At 47.0% G+C, this 21,191-nt stretch overlaps 1 protein-coding gene across 4 annotated transcripts in view; it reads right to left on the bottom strand.

The window, feature by feature from the left end:
* Positions 1 to 3,796: 3,796 nt before the first annotated feature.
* The window catches only part of LOC137420855 (uncharacterized), a 41,045-nt gene continuing 23,650 nt past the window's right edge, over positions 3,797 to 21,191 (bottom strand). For all 4 annotated transcript variants that reach the window (XM_068106307.2, XM_078772253.1, XM_078772252.1 and 1 more), the window contains one exon: positions 3,797 to 4,313. In XM_068106307.2, coding sequence (XP_067962408.2) covers positions 3,988 to 4,313 — 326 coding nt within the window. In that variant the 3' untranslated portion in view covers positions 3,797 to 3,987. The remainder of the gene's footprint in view (positions 4,314 to 21,191) is intronic.

Raw genomic sequence — 21,191 nt, forward strand, 5'->3', positions numbered from 1 at the left:
GCCGTTGGTGAGGTATGTGGATGGACAAAAGGACCACCGAGGCACTCGGAAACATGGTGGTGGGATGTTGAGGTTGGAAAGAGGATTGACGAGAAGGGGAAGAAGTTCAAAGAGGGGCAGAAGGCGAAGGGTACGGGAGCAGAAACAGCAGAGCATGAAAGTTATAAGGCAGCCAGGAAGGCTGCAAAGAAAGAGGTAGCAAAGGCGCAGGAGGCATGTAGGAAAATGTTTGGAGAACGCTTGGATTCGGAAGAGGGTCAGAAAGCAGTATTCAGGATTGCAAAGCAGATAGCGAAAGAGAGGTGTGATGTGATGGGGGTGAGTTGCTTGAAGGATGAAGTGGGACAAATCGTTGTCGACCCAGATGGAATTAAAGGAAGATGGAAAAGATATATGGAAATGCTGTTGAATACAGAGAATGAATGGGATGGCAACATAGAGAGTAACCCAGTTTTAGGACCGGCAGAGAAGATAACTGAGAAGGAAGTTGAGGAAGCGATAAAAGCAATGAAGAGTGGAAAAGCGGGAGGGCCGACGGGAGTTGTGGGAGATATGTTGAAGGCAGCAGGAAGTTGGGGTGTGAAGAGAATGACAGAGATCTGTAATCTGGTGGTGAAAGAAGGCCGCATTCCAGTGGATTGGGAACTGAGTACCCTCGTCCCTCTATACAAGGGGAAAGGTGACCCTCTGGAGTGTGGCTCGTACCGAGCGATAAAGTTATTGGAGCATGGAATGAAGGTATTGGAAAGGGTGTTGGAGAGGAGGATAAGGAAGAAAGTGAAGATCGACGAAATGCAGTTTGGATTTATGCCAGGAAGAGGAACGACAGATGCGCTTTTCATTGTGAGGCAGTTGCAGGAGAAGTACATGGATAAGAGGAATAAGTTGTTTTTTGGGTTTGTTGATCTGGAGAAAGCATTCGATAGGGTTCCACGCAAAGTATTGACATGGGCATTGAGGAAGTTAGGAGTGGAGGAATGGTTGATCAGAGTAGTGATGGCAATGTACAAAAGAGCACGCACAGCTGTAAGGACGAAGGACGGGAACAGTGGTGAGTTTGAGGTGAAGGTGGGAGTGCATCAGGGGTCGGTACTAAGTCCACTACTATTTGTAGCTGTGATGGAGGTGCTGGCTCAGACCGTAAAGGAGGGTTTACCGTGATCTGTATGCAGATGTATGCAGATGATCTGGTGTTGATTGCGGAAAGTATGGATGGACTGAAGGAAAAGATGAACAAGTGGAAGGAATGTATGGAGACAAAAGGTCTGAAGGTGAATATCGGAAAGACAAAGGTGATGGCAAGTGGTAAAGCATGTGGTGAGGTGGAAAGAACTGGGAAGTGGCCGTGTGCTGTGTGCAGGAAGGGTGTCGGAGTGAACTCCATTCAATGTACAATGTGTGCTGAGTGGGTTCATCAAAAATGTAGTGGTCTGAGAGGGTCATTAACCAGTGTGGCAGCTACATTCAAATGTAAGGTGTGCACAGAGGGAGCTGCAGATGGAGGAAATGTTGAGTTGGATCTTGGAGACGGCGTGAAGCTGGAAGGTGTGAAAACATTTTGCTACCTCGGAGACATGCTGAATGGAGAAGGTGGATCAGACTCGGCAACGGTTGCTCGAGTGAGATGTGCATGGAAGAAGTTTCGGGAACTGAGTGGCGTGCTGATGAGGAGGAGAGTGTCGCTGAAGCTGAAGGGAAAGGTGTATGCTGCATGTGTGAGAAGTGTTATGATTTATGGGAGCGAGACATGGGTAATGAACGTAGAGCAGCAACGAAGGCTGGAAAGGGTGGAAATGCGAATGGTTCGATGGATGTGCGGAGTATCGTTGAGAGAGAGGAAGACAAATGATGAATTGCGAAAGATGATGGGAATATTGCCTGTGATTGATGCTGTGAAGAGGAACAGGTTGAGATGGTTTGGTCATGTATTGAGGAAGGATGAAAGTGACTGGTTGAGAAGAGTGATGGAAGTTAATGTAGAAGGAAGTAGAGGACGGAGAAGACCGAGAAAGACTTGGCTAAAGATGGTGGAAGAAGAAATGCGGGCAAGGGGGTTAACAAGGAGAGATGCAGAAAATATGGCAAAATGGAGAAGATTGTCATGGGGACCGCAAGGCTAACCCCCGCTCTAGCAGGGAACATGGCCTTAAAATGCATGTTGTTGTTGTTGTTGTTGTTGTCCTCCCCTATCAGGAAGTGATGTTCCATGGGGTCAATTTTGAGGGTTTTGTTATGCTCAATTTTACTTTCATAAATGCACAGGATGGCCCACAAAATGATGAAACATTTACCTGTAATTAAATAGTTTTAATGTGTATAAAACAACAGTATTCATCAACTATGAACAATAATCTTTGGATTATGTTTGCGTCATGAGCAACATGTTCAATTGTGTCCCTTTCGTCTCTGCTCTTGATTTGCCGAGACTGATTCGCTGGAGTGACGAAGTCCTTTATCCATCTCTGGTGTGTGTACCGATAGTGCAGATGCTTCTTCGATTCAAACTCAGCACCTTTTTCTTGAAATAGCCTGAAATTGAAGAATTGTGTTTTTGCAGTGCTCATCGTGCCCAAATGAAACTGAAGCGTTATCGCAACAGTACGACCCTTCCACTCAAGCAATAGAAAACTTTCTTCCTCTTGATCTGTTAATTTCTTACTCTTTCTTACTCTTGATCTGTTTTCTTACTCTTGATCCAACCTGCAAATAAAAATAAACAATCATTTTGTGAACCATCCTGTATGATTACCTCTGCCACCAAAGGTGTGGATGGAGGTTATGTTTTCACCCCTGTCTGTTTGTGAACAGAATATCTCAAAAGGTTGTGGACAGATTCGGACAAAATTTGGCAGAGATGTAGCGTATGTGATAAGTACGAAATTATTAGATTTTGGTGAAGTTCTGGATTCGGATCCAGCTACTAGAATTTTTAAAGTGATTCTTCACCATTGGGAGATCGGGCCAAAAACTATATGTAGCATGATATCTCAAAAGGTTATGGGTCGATTTGAACGAAACTCGGTGGACCGGTTGGGTGTCTGACAAGGACAAATGGATTCGATTTTGGTGAATATCTGAATATGGATTCGGATATGATAATTATTTAATTTTTAATTGATTCTTCACCATTGGGAGATAGGGCCAAAAACGATACATAACAGGATCTCAAAAAGTTATGGACGGGTTTGGACAAAACTTGGTGGACGGGTTGTGTGTGTGACAAAGAAGAATCGATTCAATTTTGATGAAGATCTGAATATGGATTCGGATATGAGAATTTTTAAAGTGATTCTTCACCATTGAGTGATATGGCCAACCAGGTGGAGGTATGCTCTCTCCTGAATGCCGTTCTAGTTATTTATGCTTTTCTTTTTCCTAAATCTCTGCTATGCATATCTGACCATAAGTCCCAATACATAGTTACTGGTTCACTAAAAACTGGCACTTCCTCTTGTCCCTCGACAAGAAGCACCTTAGCAATGACTAGCCTTTCATGTACGAAGGAGATCAATGTGATTTGAATGTGCTACACATGAACTGTTTAAACCATCTTCTTGACGCAGGTCTATGCAACCACACGAGTAATGCAGGCAAGACCACATTACAAAGATTAGCATTCTGTAATGGTAAAAAAAACAATTAGGCGGCCCATTTTGCTTGTAGCCGCCTAAATGGATTGTGGGTCAAGGCAGGTTCATCAAATTCAAGAAAGCCTCTCGGCTTCACCCCAAACATACCTGTGCATCCATCATTTAAATACACGACGAATCACATTTAAAAGCCCATTGCGGATTAGTAAAATTACATCAATAATTTATTCCGTTTTAATTACAAAACATCCACTTTTTCAGGTACATGTTTACAAGCCTTTTTTTTTCTTTTTCAATCTAGTCGTGTTCTAAAACTCGCGAGACCTTCACACTCCATCAGGCTCTTTGTTCAGCTACTAGCTAACAAACTAGCAAATTCTTTATCACACCCGTCTCGTTACTCTCCTCTATTATCCCCATTACCTTCATTCAATCCTGTCCACTCTCCATCATATACCCACTTTCTCTGAAATTGTTCCCTCTCCAAGGCTACCAGCTCCCATTTCATCTCCAAAAGCTCCTTCTCATTTTGCAGCAGGTCTCTCTCCAATTTTAAATTTTCCATCTTTGCTGCATGTTCTCGTTTCGCAAACTCCAGTAAAGAGCTTTCCAGTTCTCTCCGCTCAGTCCGTACTCGTCCCATGCCTTCCAGCTGTTCTCTCCTCATTCGTCCCCAACGCTCTCCATCTGACCCTCGGCCGGGCACGAATCCCCACCCCCGGCCTAAGGAGGAAACGGCAAAACATGCAGAAAAATTGAGAAATCGAGGTGTCAATACTTTACAAAGCATGGATGATAATTTGTGATGTTTAAGGTGTATTGCGTAACAAATTCCGGGTCACCTGGGGGATCAGAAATAGGAGCTCTTTTTCCCCCTTTTTATTCCATTTTGCTTAAATCGTTTTGCCTTCAGTGTACCCCATCCCATGATGTAGTAAGTAGATTGATTGCGTTTCATTGTGTTCGACTTTGTGACATTTTTCTATGGGGCTGTCAAGCTTCCAAAAAACACGAGCTTGCAGGCCTCAGACTGGCAGGCTGTCAGTGGGATTTAGTAGTCTACTTGCCAAGCCTATAGAGCCCTCTTGTGAACCCGGAAATGTTGAGTACCCCAACGTTTTAAGTTATAAATGTACAGTATGGGTCCCCAGCACTTAGAAACTGCCGGATGCTAACTTGCATATGTTGGGAAATTAGCAAAATTAGCATTAATAGCATTAACCCTATCAAACATAGGCCTGGGACACTGAAATTTCTGTTTCGCTCTATTGCTCCGTTTGAATGCTTTGTGAGCAAACTATTTGAAGGATCTGTATGAAATTTGGACATAATACACTTAGACAGATATGCTCCCCCTGCCCACCCTGATACAGTGCTCAGTACCATTGCCTACTTAGACACATCACTGAGGCAGCTTGGCATGAGCCACAGTCATATCACGTTTGACATGCAGCTGTACGTGATCGCTTGCCTGATCAAGTGGAGTGATCTGCAGCGATGGTCATCAGTGGTTCTCAGACCTGGGATGATGCACACTCTCATGTCATTCATCGGCTCAATCGGACAACTGATTAATTCAACAGGTATGGAGGAGCTAGTCGGTGCATCATTTGGAGGCCTGAAATCCATCTTCAATGGGAAGGCCTGGCCCAAGGCTATGCGAGCCTTCCGTATGGTTGTGTCTGCTCTTCTTCATGACTTCTTAGAGGAGGGAGAGAAGACTCACGAGCAGATAACGGCATTCCTGGAGAAAGCCAGAGAGCACCCCACAGGCCAGCTATGGGTGGATTGTTTCATCACCCCTACCCTAATAGCTCACAGGTTCTGGCGAGCAGAAAGAGAGGGTGATTGGATGCTGCAACAACACTGCCTTGAAGAGATGCTGCCCTATTTCTTTGCTGCCGGTCATCACCACTACGCAAGATGGATCACATGGCATCTGCGCGACATGCAGTACCTTCCTGCTACTGCCAAGGATGACCTTTACGCTGGAAGCCATGTGTGCCGCCACTTTGATGGTGCAGCTGCAGTGAGTGGAGACATGTTTGGGGAGCAGTCATGCATCAAGCAAGGGAAGGGAGTAGGAGGCATGAAGGGCATCTCCACCAACCCTGAGCAGGTCGCCGTGTGGATCCAATCTTTCGGCATCTGCTCCTATCTCTCCAAGTCATTGGATGAGATTTACGACGATGCTGAAGCACCGGATAAGACAATGAAGCCCAACAGACACAAAGAAGAGGGTAAAGGACGGCGGGAATTGGACGTGGAGGACCGGGCTAAAATCCTGAGGGTGCTACAGGAAAACTCCCATCCACTCACCATAGAGACCCTCACCATATCATAAATGGCCAGGTGGCAGATGAAAAGGTGAATGTGCAAGATGCATTGAAGATCGGACAGGACATGAGCACACTGTTCTCTTCATCACTTCCTGAGAGATTTCATGCGCCCATCTCAAATAAGGTGGTGACAATGACATTCACCAAAAAAAGAGTGAAGGTCAATGCGAAGATCATATGTGACCTTGAGGCGTTGTTTGTTCGGCTGCTGGTGGTGGGGAGCAAGAGAAGAATGGAGCTCTCTGCCCTCTTTGACTACGAGCTCGGCCCGGGCCCTGCATCCATCATCGATGAGTATGGATGCCTCAGGAAGGGTAACAAGTCTGTGATCGTCCAGCGTCTTGGAATCCTTGCCCCCAATCCCCACCCACCACATGTTGTACTCGTTGATGCATCGCAGCTCATCTACCACGTGGTGTGGCCATCGTCAGGCACTGTGGCTGACCTCGCAGCCAGCATGGGGCGCCGGCTTAATCGCTACATCACCCAAACATTTGTCATCTTTGACCGGTATGAGCAAGTCTCTGCCAAAGACCACGAAAGGCAGAGAAGAGCTGGGGAGAGCTCAACAGAGTACCGACTCTCACTGACAACCCCTCTACCTAGCCGCGACAAAGTGATGAAGAACAAGACAAACAAACGGAGACTGGGTGAGCTCCTGTGCACACACAGCATAGGAGATCACATCAAGATGGTCAGCAAAGCAGACAGTATTGTCACTCATGACGAGGCTGATGTCTCCCTCATCTCATACATGTTGGATGCAGCCAGTCGCGGAGCTGAAACTGTCCGCATTCTCAGCGACGGCAGTGATGTTTTCGTACTCATGGTCTATTGGTGCTGGAAGGTGGGTATCACATGTAACCTGCAGATGGAGAGATGGGATGGCACTATTCTCAACATCAATTCGACAGTAGAGAATCTCGGTGAGCAGTGTCGCTCCATCCTGGCTATGCATGCTCTCTCCGGATGTGACACCACCTCCTATCCCGCGGGGGAAAGGGAAGGTGTCCGCACTCAAGGCCATGAGAGTAGTACCTGGTGACCTGCTTCACTTCATCGGAGAGGAGGGAGCTACTGATTTACAGATTACAGAGGCAGTGAGTGGTTTCTTCCTGGCTCTGTACAACGAGAGGGAGTCGGCATCTCTGAACGTCGCCAAATATGACATCTACCGAAAGCGCAAAACCCCCCCAGCACTGAAGACACTGCCTCCTACAGAGCGCAACACTCTCCTCCATGGACGGCGTGCCCATCTACAGGTGCTGCTTTGGAAAGCAGCAGACTGCCCTGACCCACCAGCTGTGGACATAACAGAGTTTGGATGGAATAAGAAGGAAGGCGAGAAGGGAGAGGAAGTCACCATGCCCATCCTGGATGCAAGCCCCGTTGCTCCTCCTGCCGTGTTGGAAATGATCAGCTGTAGCTGCAAAGCTGGGTTAAAGCCCTCTTTAACAGCAAAGTGCAGCTGCGTAGCTGCAGGCCTGGCCTGTACCAGCTACTGCTTCTGCAAAGGCTCTGATAGTACATGTTGCAACACACTCACACACTCACAGCAAGAAGAGCAATATGACAAGAATGTAGACTCAGGAGAAGAAGATGAAGACGATGAGGATGAGTTTTATGATGAGGATATGCTTTATAACAGTGCAGAGTAGTAGAAGTGCAAGACGCTCTTTCTTGATGGAAGTTTTATGTTGTGTAACTAGTGCACATATTTTTCAGCTCTGATAATTTTGGGTATACTTGTGTTTTAATTTTGAGGATATTATTTACCCATAATCATATTATTCTAGTTTGGTATGGTACTTGCCTTTGTTACCTCTAATACCTGTGAATAAAAGTGGAGCAATAGAGCGAAACAGAAATTTCAGTGTCCCAGGCCTATGTTTGATAGGGTTAATGCTATTAATGCTAATTTTGCTAATTTCCCAACATATGCAAGTTAGCATCCGGCAGTTTCTAAGTGCTGGGGACCCATACTGTACATTTCTAACTTAAAACTTTGGGGTACTCAACATTTCCGGGTTCACATTGCTGGCAAGTAGACTATAGGGTCGCTGACGTCACTGGTTCACCCTGTAACACAGTTGGTTGTGATGTTCGGAACTCTGGGTGACTCCCATCACCAGTAGCAAATTAATGCTGGTGCTCATCAGTGCTCTGTGTTTCGACCTACATTGTTATTGTTATACATAAATGATTTGTCTGATTGTATTCCTTCACAATTAGCAATTTACACAGATTATTCCAACACTGTATACTACCTTCTCAGGAACCATGTCTCCTCCATCATGTGGCCAGTGCAGTGTCACTCTAATCAAGACCTAGAGAGTGCGATTAACTGGGGAAATGACTGGCTCGTTCCTTCCAACCAAATGAAGACCCACTTATCTGTGTCCAGCTCAAGAACACCCTGCTTTCCAATCTTGCTATGAATTATTCACCTTTGCATGAACTCACTGTTATCCAACTGCTGGGATTGGATATCAGTTCAAACCTCAGCTGGAAAAACTACATCTATGCAGTCGTGGCTAAAAATAGTCACCCTTGCACTTTCTTCAAATAACTCACAATTTTCTCGAAAAATAAGTCGAAATTGACAAAAGTATTTGGTCTCCACAATTCTTATTTTCACTGTTAATATTACAGAACCTTTGTTTTTAATTCAGAACTTAATACATCCTTTTAAATCAAAAAATAAAAAGAAATGGCATTGACAAAATTATTGACACCCAAGACTTAACATTTGGTATCACAACCTTTGGACAAAATAATGTAGTCAAGCGCTTCCTGTAGCCATGAATGAGCTTCCTACACCTCTCTACTGGCAGTTTGGTCCACTCTTCTTGTGCAAACTGCTCCAGTTCTCCCAGATTTGAAGAGTGCCTTCTCCCAATTGCTGTTTTCAGATCTCCCCACAGTTGTTCAATGGGATTTAGATCTGGACTCATTGCTAGCCACTTCAGAACAGTCCAGCGTTTGTCTTCAACCATTCCTGGGTGCTTTTTGAAGTGTGTGTTGGGTCATTGTCCTGCTGCATGACCCCATGACCTTCCATGGAGACCCAGCTTTCTGACACTGGGTTGAACATTGCGCTCCAAAATTCCTTGGTAATCTCCTGACTTCATGATGCCATGCACCACTCAAGGCACCCAGTGCCAGAGGCAGCACAGCAACCCCAAAACATCACTGAACCTCCTCCATGTTTGACTGTAGGGAAGGTGTTCTTTTCTTTGAAGGCTTCATTTTGTTTTCTGTAAACATAGAGATGATGTGCTTTACCGTAAAGTTCTAATTTGGTCTCATTTGTCGACAGGACATTCTCCCAGAAGGATTTTGGCTTGTTCAGGTGTGTTTTGGCAAACTCCAGTCAGGCGTTCTCTGCAGTGGGGTCCTCCTGGGTCTCCTACAATAGAACCCCCTTTCATTGAGTTGGTGACGGATGGTGCGCGTTGAAACTGTCGTACCTTGTGTCTGAAGGTCAGCATGAATCTGTTTGGTAGTTGATCGAGGTGCTTTCTCCACCATTCGAGAAAAACCTTCTATGCAATATTCGATCAGGTTTTCTCTTGCGTCCACATCCAGGGAGGTTGGATATAGTACCATGGGCCTTAAGCTTCCTGATATCATAGCATATGGTGGACACAGAAACATCAAGGTCTCTGGAGATGGACTTTTAGCCTTGAGATTGTCCATGCTTGGCTACAATCCTGTGTCTGACCTCCTCAGACAATTCTCTGGTTTTCTTTCTTTTCTCCATGCTCATTGCGGTACACACAGTGACACAAAACAGCAGAATGACTCCTTTTCTCTATTCAAAATGGTTGAATGAGTGATTTTTATATTGCAGGCACCTGCAACTTACCAGAAGTGAATTCAATTCCAAAGTAAAGGAGAATCACCTGCTTGAAATCTAATTATTTCTAACAACTTATAAAAAGGTGCCAATAATATTGTCTGGGCCATTTTAGGAATTCTGTGTAGAATAAGCTAAGATTGTGATTTTTTCAGCTTTTTTTGTTTTGTTCCACTGCAAACCAAAGAAGTACATATGTGGATACCAAAATATTTTTTAATTTCAACAATTTTCTGGAAGAAATGGTGCATTGTTTGAAAAAAGTGCAAGGGTGCCGGTATTTTTGACCACGATTGTACTAACTTTTCTGAAGGGTTGGCACATGTGTGACATTGACGATAAAGTCATAAAAGGTGAAAGGAAGAAGATACAATTAATATGCAAGCACATGTACTGCGATTACTAATTTCACAGACCCAATTATTCCCACCTCGTGAGGTCGGCCATGGAAAGTTTTTGGCCCAAGTCTTTCACAAACCAGCTAGTCAAGTTTGACGTTTAACTGAAGGTGCAGGAATTTGTAATTTGACCAGTGTGCTGGCGATAACTTGCTTACTGTTCACAAAATATCGTCAGATCTTTAATGTCCACAAACTGCTCGTGGCGTACGGAACACCTGGCTTAACGTCAAGCCGAGAGACAGTGCACTTTGTGATGCAACGCCCTGCCCGTAAAGGGGCATCCAAGAGTTTATAGTCGGGTCGGGAATCAAACTCAGGTTAGACTAGCTCAAGGCAAGTGCGCTACCTCTGTAATATCCATTTTGATGGTAAAGAAAGAAAAATTACAATTTAACAGAATAATTGATGGCAGATTTTTTCTTTTTTTTATCACAGAAAATGGTCATAATGTGAATATGATGCCATCAGAAAGACCCTTTATTGCAGTATTAATCATTCAACTAGCGTTTGATGGCTCATGCCGAAACTTGGCAATACAAACAAACATATACATACATACATACATACATACATACATATATATATATATATATATATATATATATATATATATATATATATATATATATATATATATATATATACATATATATATATATATATATATATAATATATATATATATATTGTTGCGGTTTTTAGAACATTCACATGTAAATTTAGTAGGAAATTCCCTTATAAATGACCCCTGTGTATATGTCCCCTTAATTGGCTGTTAATTAAAGATTGCACCTTAGTTAGTCCATGTACAACACGTAGGACACTTTAGGTTTAGGACCTCTCTATAGTTATGTCATTATTATGTGTTCCAGATAAGGCTGTGTTTCCAATAGTTGACTCTACGTTGCATCAATCAAATAAGATAGGTCCCTTTCAGTTCCCCAATCATCTCTTCAAAAGTGCCAGTAACAGTTGGGCTGTTTTCGTTGGCGTTCGTCGCCATTGCATTGGGCTGTTTTCTTCGCCCCAAACTCCATTACGCACGAGGCCAAGAACGGAGAAAAGCGGGGAGGAGCCGCCAGAGCACGGGCGTGGCACCACCTCGTCATCAAAGGTGGAGTCAGAGAGCCCTTAACAACCAACCAGGGCTCGGTGGGCATGGCTTCATAGGCCGTGGCAAGAAACGTCTGGTGAGTTCGAGAGGGTTCCAAGGGCGTGGTAATAAAACCCTTGGCGAGAGGCCCCCACCTAGAGACGCGTGAGGAGGTTCAAGAGAGTCGGTAAGAGGCAGATGAGTGAGGGAGCACGACCCAAGAAGTTGAGAGAGGAGGGAGAGAGGATCGACCATTCATTTCTTGGCGCGAACATCCTGCGGCGAGTGAGAGTCGGCACGCTCGTGGGCGATACCAACCAACACTGACGACCGGGTTTTCGCCACTGAACCGGAGCGTGGACACTCAAGCGGGACCTCGACGTCGTGCCGCGATCCCCGGACCTCCCTGCCACCCGTTCCGCAGACCGTTTGCCCTTCTCATCCCTCCAGCCATTCCTGCCTGCAATTCCCTATTCGTGTGAGTCTGTTTGTGTTGTCCTGTGGGTTTAAGTAAGACTGTTTTAAGGATTTGCGCTGTGTCTTCTTCTGCTTCTGTAAATTACTTTCGTTCCCTTCTTCCTTGGTTTTGGTTTTTGTGTAAATAATTAATAAATCCCTGTTCCTTCTTATTCTTTGGTTTCTTTCTCATCCGATCGCTTTAGTGATTTCCCCATTGAGTACCTGTGGCGCGATTTCAGCCGAACCGCTTACAATCGGGTTTAGTCTTTTGTTAATGGCCCGCGTCGCAGCTCGCTTCGCTCGGCGCAATACATATATTATGCTGCGGCCCGGGCAGGAGTATTTCCTCGCGTACCGGAAGGCGCTGGTACTTAGGTCATAGGAAGTATTGGCCTACTACCCTATTCAGCGCTGACCGGGCGTGACGTCATACCCCCAGGACCGGTCGGACGGCCAGCTTAACAAGACAAGGGGATTAACCCCCCCTTGCTAATGGGAGTGCCGTCCCCAGGATCCGTAACAATTGGTGTCTGGGAGTGGGATTCGACCCTAAGTGCGCTTAACGCACTCAAAATTTTGAGCGGCCGAAATTTTATTATAAGATCTAAATTAAAGTCGTACTATGGATGATCAAGGTGATCGGATGCCGGTAGGGGAGTTAGAAGAGGAGTTAGAGGTAACCCAGGACCCCAGGGAGGAATTGGAAGAGGAGAGCAATACGAATGCGGCAGAGGGGATTTCAGGCGCACAAGATGGCGGCCTCACGCACGAAGTTAGAGGCGCACAAAATGGCGCCTCGCACGTGGCTGCGGCAGCCACGCCCGCGGCGCCGATGGACTGGGGCCTATTTATGGAGCAAATAAGGGCCTTTATGGTCGAGACGGGTGAGGGAATGGAAGGCAGAATGAGTGAGCGATTGGGAAGCCAAATCTGGGGGCTCGACGGCAAAATCAGGGGGCTGGAAGCCAAATTTGAGGGTTTAGACAACAAATTTGAGGGGTTAGACAACAGGTTGGAAGGGCTAGAAGGTAAATTGGGGGGCCAACTGGAGGACGTGGGTAATCAAATTGGGGAAATGAAGGATGGGTTAACGGGGTTGGAAAATAGAATGGCCACCCAGGAGAACCAAATGGAAGGGGTAAAGAATGGGTTAGAAAACAATATAGAAGGCAAATTGAGGGAAATAGGGGAGCAATCCGCCCGGGAAATTAAACAAATGGGGGATCAGATAGAGGAGGTAAAAATTGGGTTAGACACCAAATTGGACACCCACAAGGGGGATTTGGAGCAGATGAGGGCGGCATCTACAAAGGAAATAGGAGAGATGGGGGAGGATATAAGGCGCAGGGTGAGCGAAGAGGTCGCGGGGGTACGTGAGGAGGTAAAGCGGGGTGAGGAGCGCATGGAGAAAGAGGTGAGGAACAGTACGGCTAGGTTACAGGGGGGCATAGAAGACCTGACGCGGGGAGTAGAGCAGCTGACAGTGGGACAAAAGGAGTTAGGGGAGCAGGTGGAAAAGAACACGGCGGTAATAGGGGGGTTGAAAGCGACGCAGAAAGAAATAAAGAACTAATAGCGACTAAAAAGGAATGTCAGACGGTACATGAGGGACTGACGAAGAGGTTAGAAGAGGTGGTCGAGGCAATGGAGACAAAAGAACAGGAAGTCAGGACGCACATAGAAACGACCAAGGTGGCCTTAGAGGAAGAAATCGAGGGGGCGCACCGGGAAATAAAAGACGTGAAACAAAAAGAGTGGAAGAGGGGGTAAGTGAAATTAAGAAGAGACGGAGGGAGACTAAGAAGGAGATAAAGGAGGAGGTGATGGAATTGGTGCAAGGTCTGTGCTCACAGCGTGATGATGTGCTTACTGACCAAATAAAGAGTTTGCAGGTGGCGGAGGAGGAGCGAAAGAGAAGAGGTGCCGAGGTGAGTGGCGATATGCTCGGGAATGTATATGGTGTGAGGGGAGATTCAGTGAGCTTGGGTGTTGGTCTAGACCCGGGCGTTCGTGAAAGGCCGCTGGTGAGGTGTGCGACTGGTGCAGAGTGTGTGGAAAGAGGTGTGCAAGGATGTCCGACTATGGGGTGTGTGAGGAAAAAGTGTGCGCCGAGGAGTGAGTGTGCTGTCGAGAGTGAGAGTGAACGCACGACAGAGTGTGGTGGTGAGAGTGACACGGAGGGTGAGTTGGTGGTGGTGCGGGTACGGGAGGGCACATTGAAGTGCGTGATTAGGTGTGCAAACGAGTGCACACCAATGGTTGTCACAGAGGATGTGACCGAGGAGTGGGCGCGAGGAGGTGTGTTGACGAAGTGTGCGAACGACGAGTGTGCGAGGAGGTGTGCGGTGGTCAGGTGTGTAACGACGTCTGAGTGGAATGAGAGTACCTGGGTGGTGTGTAAGAGAAAGTGCAATAACAAAGTGTATGGAGACACCTGGATGTGTGAATAAGGAACGGAACGCATGGTGTGAGCATGCAAGTGAAGCATCGACGTTAAACGGAGCAGCGGTTAGACCGACGTTTAGCCGACGCGAGCCCTCGGTCCGTGCCGGGCTTTGGGTACTGCGGGGACCGGCGGCGGTCGTAATCACGGCGGTTTCAAAAGAACCGCCGTGCGCGATCCGCGCCGGGCCTCGCCCTGCACGGTCGCGTCCGCGCTCTGCTAAGCGGAGCGGGCGGCCCGGTGTGAGGGAAGGTAGGAAGGGTCAGGGCGGCGACCCCTTGTGGTTGCGGCGTTCCAGCCGGGCGAGATTGGGCCATCGGGCGGGAGACCGAAAGGCTCCGCGCCGAGGTGGACCATGGAATCTCGGCCCGAGTAAACCTCCTCCCCTGAACCGAGTGCCGGATGGACCCAACCGCGGTAGACGAACCACCCGCATTCATTGCTTGGCTTTGCGAAGCCGAGTTTTAATGATGTAACGATGCACCGAGAGGCTCAAGTTTAATGGACTGTGATGATGATAGTGTTTTGATTCGAAATTGGGAATAATGAATAGGATTGGCAGTAATGATTGGCAAATTTGATGGGTAAAAATGATTGGCAAATTTGATTGGCAAGAATTGGATGGGCGAAATTGATAGTGGGAGATGCCCGAGGTAGAGGGATGGCAAATCCACTATCCCTCACATCCATCCGGGCACATGAGCTATAGTTTATGGGGTTTGGCAGTGCAAGCTCGCCGAGGGCGGGTTAGGATAAATGGATTAGGGATCTAGAACAATGACAGTAGGTAACTTTAGATTTAAGTAGTGACATTGTACCTGTAGAGGGGACGTAGCAGCTTAGTGGATTATAATAACGAGGGAGCGCAATAGTATAAGGGAAGACGGGGAGCGCGAGTTTCAGAAGTGAGTAGTTAGATCAGATGATGCTGTGTGTGTGTGTAGAAAGAGTATTGAGCAGAGTATTGTGAGTGTGGGTGAATGGCATTGTAGTGAATGAAGAAGCCTGGGAGGAATGGAGGGTGCAAGAGCCACCAGGTGTGTGTGTGAGCACAGGTGTGCAAGTGAACAGGGGTATGGAGAATGGTTGGATGAAATGAATGGTCTGGGATACATGGAGTATGGATTGGATGGTGTGGAGTGAGTATGGTGGAAAACATGGAGTGGAGTGGTTGGTGCGAGGGTAGTGGATGGGGAAGATGGACCCCTATCACGAATACCCGGGGAGGGTAGTTTAAGAGTAGGTAGAGGGTGTAGGTAAATTGTGGTGGATATTGGCATCTGTGGTGCGTGTGGTAGAATGGTGTTTGGATGGGTGCATTAGTGACGTGGAAATGGCTGGGCGTGTGGCCTGTTAGTGTGTATGGTTAAATGGGCACTCCGCTACTGTGAGGATGTCAGCCAGGTGAGGCCGCAGGTGGGCTCTGGGAGCCGGTAGTCGTTCATTGGGGCCCGAGGATCCGGAGGACGGACCCGGGTAGCCCAGTGCCAGAGAGGGCACCGAGGGGGTAAGTGCCAGGGAGGGCCTTCCCCAGTTAGATAGGTTAGGATAAGGAGCAGGTAAGCTCGGAGGCAACTGCAGTGGCGGAGGTGTGCAGATGAGTAGACCTGCTAGGGGAGCCACACGACCCAGTCCTGAAATTGTGCAAAGGCACAGGGAGTTGAATCGGGGGGAGTGAGACCCCAAATTGATGAGCACCACAGTTTGGTCAATGGGAGTTCGGTTTTTAGAACCGCATTGAGTAAGACGGCCAATGGTTTGGCAGGGAAAGACCCCGGGTAGTGTAAAGTGTGTTAATGTCACTTAGAAAGTAGTTAGGATTAAAAATCTCCTCGCACCATCTGCATCCACTCACCTGCGGTGACGACAGGACTCGACACCATACCATGGTTTTGTTATTTTTCTTGTGCAGATGTTTTTGGGCATGTGAGACGCATCATGACGTGGGTGAGACATTGTGCTGGTTGTTCCATCTCTTCCTCCTTATGAGGAATTGATGATGAATTGGGTGATGGCAAATTTGGATTAGAGGGATTGTGGATGAATTTGGATTAGGGGAGATATGGGGAAGATGAGACAATAGAGACGAATTTGTAAAAATTGTGTAAATACGGGGTAAGGGGCGAGGGTAGAGTAGGTGACGGGGGGGTGACGTACGTTAGGGACGAGCTTTCTCCGCTCGATCTCCAGGCGCACCTCACCTCTGCATTGCCTTTATTGATGTGTACCCTTGCGCCCTTACCCATCGCTGACTCTGCTTTGTCTTCCTCCCTACCCATGGACCGTGCTCTCTGGGCACTGAGGGAGAGCGTGCGGGAGCCGCATCTGTGTGCCCGAGCCGCCGCTGCCAGCTGCCTGGATCGATGCACCACCTTATGGACCGCACGTCTTGCGGCCAAGCACCGCACTTATGGACCACGGTACTGTGGCCGAGCACCACTGAAGGACCCCACGTGTTGGGGCCTGGCCCCTCTGCTGGGACCGGCCACGATGGCCCAGGAAAGTTTGCTTGCGGACCACGGTGAGGTGGCCCCTTTTGCCCTACAGGTGGACCACCCTTAGTTGGCCCCTGTGGGCCCCAAATAAAAATGGACGCGTTTGGTGCCTTTTTATTATTGTGCAAATAGGCAGAAAGCCACAAGAAGGTGAACATCAAGAAAGAACAGGAAGAGAGATCGGCCAGCAGAGGGAGCAGCAAGAACAAGACCATCAGTTTGTTTTTTTATTGTGTGTGTGCAATGTAGCACTGGATGGTGCTTGATGGTGCTTATTGGTGCTTGCATGCTCGGGGATGCATTGCAATATCAATTCTGCATCCCCGGGCATGTAGAGGTGGTGTATCGGTGCAGTGCATGCTTTTTCCTCCCTCCCGCAGGATTCTCTTTGTTTCCCAAAAAATGACAGGTCCTGGGTCGCAATGTAAATACAATTGGTGTTGTGTAAATAATGCTCCCCACCGTACATGTATAGTTTGAGAATAATTCCGCAATTCGGTTAATTGTGGGTGTGAATCTGTTAGGTAGGGTGCAACGTAGCAGGCGGGACATATTTAACTCTTCTAAAAATGTCGCACTCAGGGGAGAAGTTAATAGTAGAGGGGATTACACCTGAGTGTCACATTAAGTTAAAGTTTTTTTCGGCCCGAGACGTGCCGTGAGGAATGAGGGTGCTGTGTTGCGGTTATTAGAACCTTCACATGTAAATTTAGTAGTAAATTCCCTTATAAATTACCCCTGTGTACATGTCCCCTTACTTGGCTGTTAATTGAAGATTGCACCTTAGTTAGTCCATGTACAACACGTAGGACACTTTAGGACCTCTCTATAGTTATGTCATTATTATGTGTTCCAGGTAAGGCTGTGTTTCCAATAGTTGATTCTACGTTGCATCAATCAAATAAGATAGGTCCCTTTCAGTTCCCCAATCATCTCTTCAAAAGTGCCAGTAACAGTTGGGCTGTTTTCGGCAGCGTTCGTCGCCGTTGCATTGGGCTGTTTTCTTCGCCCCAAACTCAATTACGCACGAGGCCAAGAACGGAGAGAAGCCACCAGAGCACGGGCATGGCACCACATCGTCATCAAAGGTGGAGCCAGAGAGCCCTTAACAACCAACCAGGGCTCGGTGGGCATGGCTCGATAGGGCGTGGCAAGAAACGTCTGGTGAGTTCGAGAGGGTTCTAAGGGCGTGGTAATAAAAACGCTTGGCGCGAGGCCCCCACGAGAGACGCGTGAGGAGGTTCAAGAGGGTCGGTAAGAGGCAGATGAGTGAGGGAGCACGACCCAAGAAGTTGAGAGAGGAGGGAGAGAGGATCGACCATTCACTTATTGGCGCGAACAACCAGCGGCGAGTGAGAGTCGGCACGCTCGTGTGCGACACCAACCAGCACTTACAAGCGGGTTTTCGCCACTGAACCGAAGCGTGGACACTCAAGCGGGACCTCGACGTCGTGCCGCGATCCCCGGACCTCGCTGCCGCCCGTTCCGCGGACCGTCTGCCCTTCTCATCCCTCCAGCCATTCCTGCCTGCAATTCCCTATTCGTGTGAGTCTGTTTGTGTTGTCCTGTGGGTTTAAGTAAGACTGTTTTAAGGCTGCGCTGCGCTTTAAGTAAGAGTTTAAGTAAGACTGTGCTGGGTCTTCTTCTTCTTCTGTAAATTACTTTCGTTCCCTTCTTCCTTGGTTTTGGTTTTTGTGTAAATAAATAAGAAATCCCTGTTCCTTCTTATTCTTTGGTTTCTTTCTCGTCCGATCGCTTTAGTGATTTCCCCATTGAGTACCTGTGGCGCGATTTCGGCCGAACCGCTTACAATCGGGTTTAGTCTTTTGTTAACGGCCCGCGTCGCAGCTCGCTTCGCTCGGTGCAATACATCTATTACGCTGCGGCCCGGGCAGGAGTATTTCCTCGCGTACCGGAAGACGCTGGTACTTAGGTCATAGGAAGGATTGACCTATTACCCTATTCAGCGCTGACCGGGCGTGACGTCATACACCCAGGACTGGTCGGAAGGCCAGCTTAACAAGACAAGGGGATTAACCCCCCCTTGCTAACGGGAGTGCCGTCCCCCGGATCTGTAAATATATATGTATATATATATATATATACAGACTTGGCATTTAATATGGAATATTTTTTTGTGGGGGTGAACTTACTTTTCAAGATGACTTGGAACCAAAAGTTCATTAGAATTATGTTGAAATTATTCTAGATTTGTTAATGTGACCTTTAAAAGAAACAAAAACCACATTTGACATTTTGAAGCAAATAAATTGATCCTTGAAAGTGATGTAAACTGATATGGAACTCCATTCACGGACAGTACTGTTAAACTTCTGTACGTTTTCCAGAAGTATCTCTTTATTTTGCACATTAGCCAAAAAAATTCAACAAAAACAAAAGTTAAATCATGACTGGGATTACGGACAGTAAAATTACAGTTCAGTACTTCGTGTAACCCCCACGAGCATTCAGGAGAGCACGTACACGTCGAGGCATGCTGTTCACGAGATTTGCCAAGGTTTGCACAGGAATCGCTTGCCATGCAGTGACAATAGCCTGCTGCAATTCACGCACAGAGGTTGGCTGCTGGTCCAAGTTGTCGATTTGACGCGTTAATTCTGCCCACAAGTTCTCTATCGGATTCATATCCGGGGAAATGGCAGACCACTCCATATGCTCTACACCAGGGTCAGCAAGAAAGTGTTGGATCATGCGAGCACGATGAGGCCGTGCATTGTCATCTTGGAAGACAAAGTTTCCTCGAAAGGCTGCACGAGCAAATGGAAGCAATGTTTCTTCCAGAATGGCCTTGTACTTGAACTGGTTCAGCTTTCCATTCAGAACAACCAGGTCAGTTTTGCCCCCTGCATGAAAAGCAGCCCAAACGGTCACCCCACCACCTCCAGCTTGGACTCTTGGCACGATACAATCTTCGTTGTAGGCTCCACGCACTTGTCTGCGCACTCGGACGCGGCCATTTTGACGATAGACCAGAAATATAGACTCGTCACTGAAGGTCACGTGATTCCAGTGTCCTGGCTGCCATTGACGGTGCTCTCTGGCCCACCTCAATCGGCGCTGGCTGTGTTGTCTGGTCAGGCGTGGCTTTCTCAGGGGACGCCTGGCACGATAGCCTGCTTGAACCAGTCGTTGGTTGACTAGCCTTCTGGATACAGGCACATTTGTCAGTTGCTGCCACTCAGCCCGAAGCCGATTAGCTGACGTGGTACGCCCATTGCGGACTAACCGGTGCAGCTGGCGATCATGCCTCCTTGTGGTTCTGCGGGGACGTCCTGGCCTCGGTATTGGAGTAGGGACACCCCCTCTGAGCATTTCGTTTCAGGATTTTTGACACCTGACCTTGAGTGATACCATACTGCCAAGCAATAGCACGCTGTTTCATGCCGGAATTTCGTAAAGCCACCACTCCATGACAAACAGCATTGTCTAGTTGACGGACCATCTCCAGAGGAAGCGGTAATAACTTTTGTAGACGTGCAGCAGTTGTTTTCCACTAATACATAACGCAAAAACCCTTATATACCTGATTGTGAAGCGCATCGTCAAATGTACCTTTCTTTACATTTAGTCACGCCACCAGTGATATAATCCTGTTATTGACTTCTTGCTGCGACAGCCAATCAGTGACATGGTTCTTTTAACAAATAAATCACCGAAGCGTAAAAGAAACTCACCAGATTGATATACTGAGTTCAGAAAGTAAACCCGTCAAGATAAAAAAAATAATCCATATTAAATGCCAAGTCTGTATGTATGTGTGTGTGTATATATATGTATATATATATAGATATATATATAGATATATATATATATCCCCCCTAATCATGCCATATATATATATATATATATATATATATATATATATATATATATATATATATATATATATATATATATATATAGTGATATAATCCACAATCCAATATATATTATATTGTTGCGGATTTCGGACGTCGGCTCTCCCAAGGGGGGTTTAATCCCCTTGCCCTTTTTCTGGCCGACCCGAGTGCAGGAAGTTATAACGTTCCTTCCGGTCGGTGGTAAATAGGGTTGTTGGTCGAGTCTTAGTCCAATTACCTAAGTACTACCACCGGCCGTAAAGCAAGGAGATAACTCCCGCCCGAACCACGGCGTTAGTGGACACGCCGAGCGAAGCGAGCCGCGATTCGGGCTGTTAGCAAGGACTAAACCCGATTCTGAGCGGTTTCTAATCGTGCCACATTTACCCAATTAGAGAAAAGACGGATGCGATCGAATGGAGAGGAAACCCAGAAAATAGGAAGAACAAAGATTGGTTTATTAACAATTTACAAGGAGAAGAGGAAACGAAAGAATGTACAGGATAGGAAGAGGAAGAGGAAGAACACAGGGCAGCCTTAAACAGTCTTATTCTTAGTACCCAGGACAAACGGGCCCGTCTCACATACACACTCACACGGGGATTGTAGATGGTTGATGGTCACCAGCGAGTCCAGGCTGCAGCCCGGCTCCG

The sequence above is a fragment of the Myxine glutinosa genome, chromosome 2 (genome assembly GCF_964187855.1).
Source record: "Myxine glutinosa chromosome 2, kmMyxGlut1.1, whole genome shotgun sequence".
NCBI lineage: Eukaryota > Metazoa > Chordata > Myxini > Myxiniformes > Myxinidae > Myxine > Myxine glutinosa.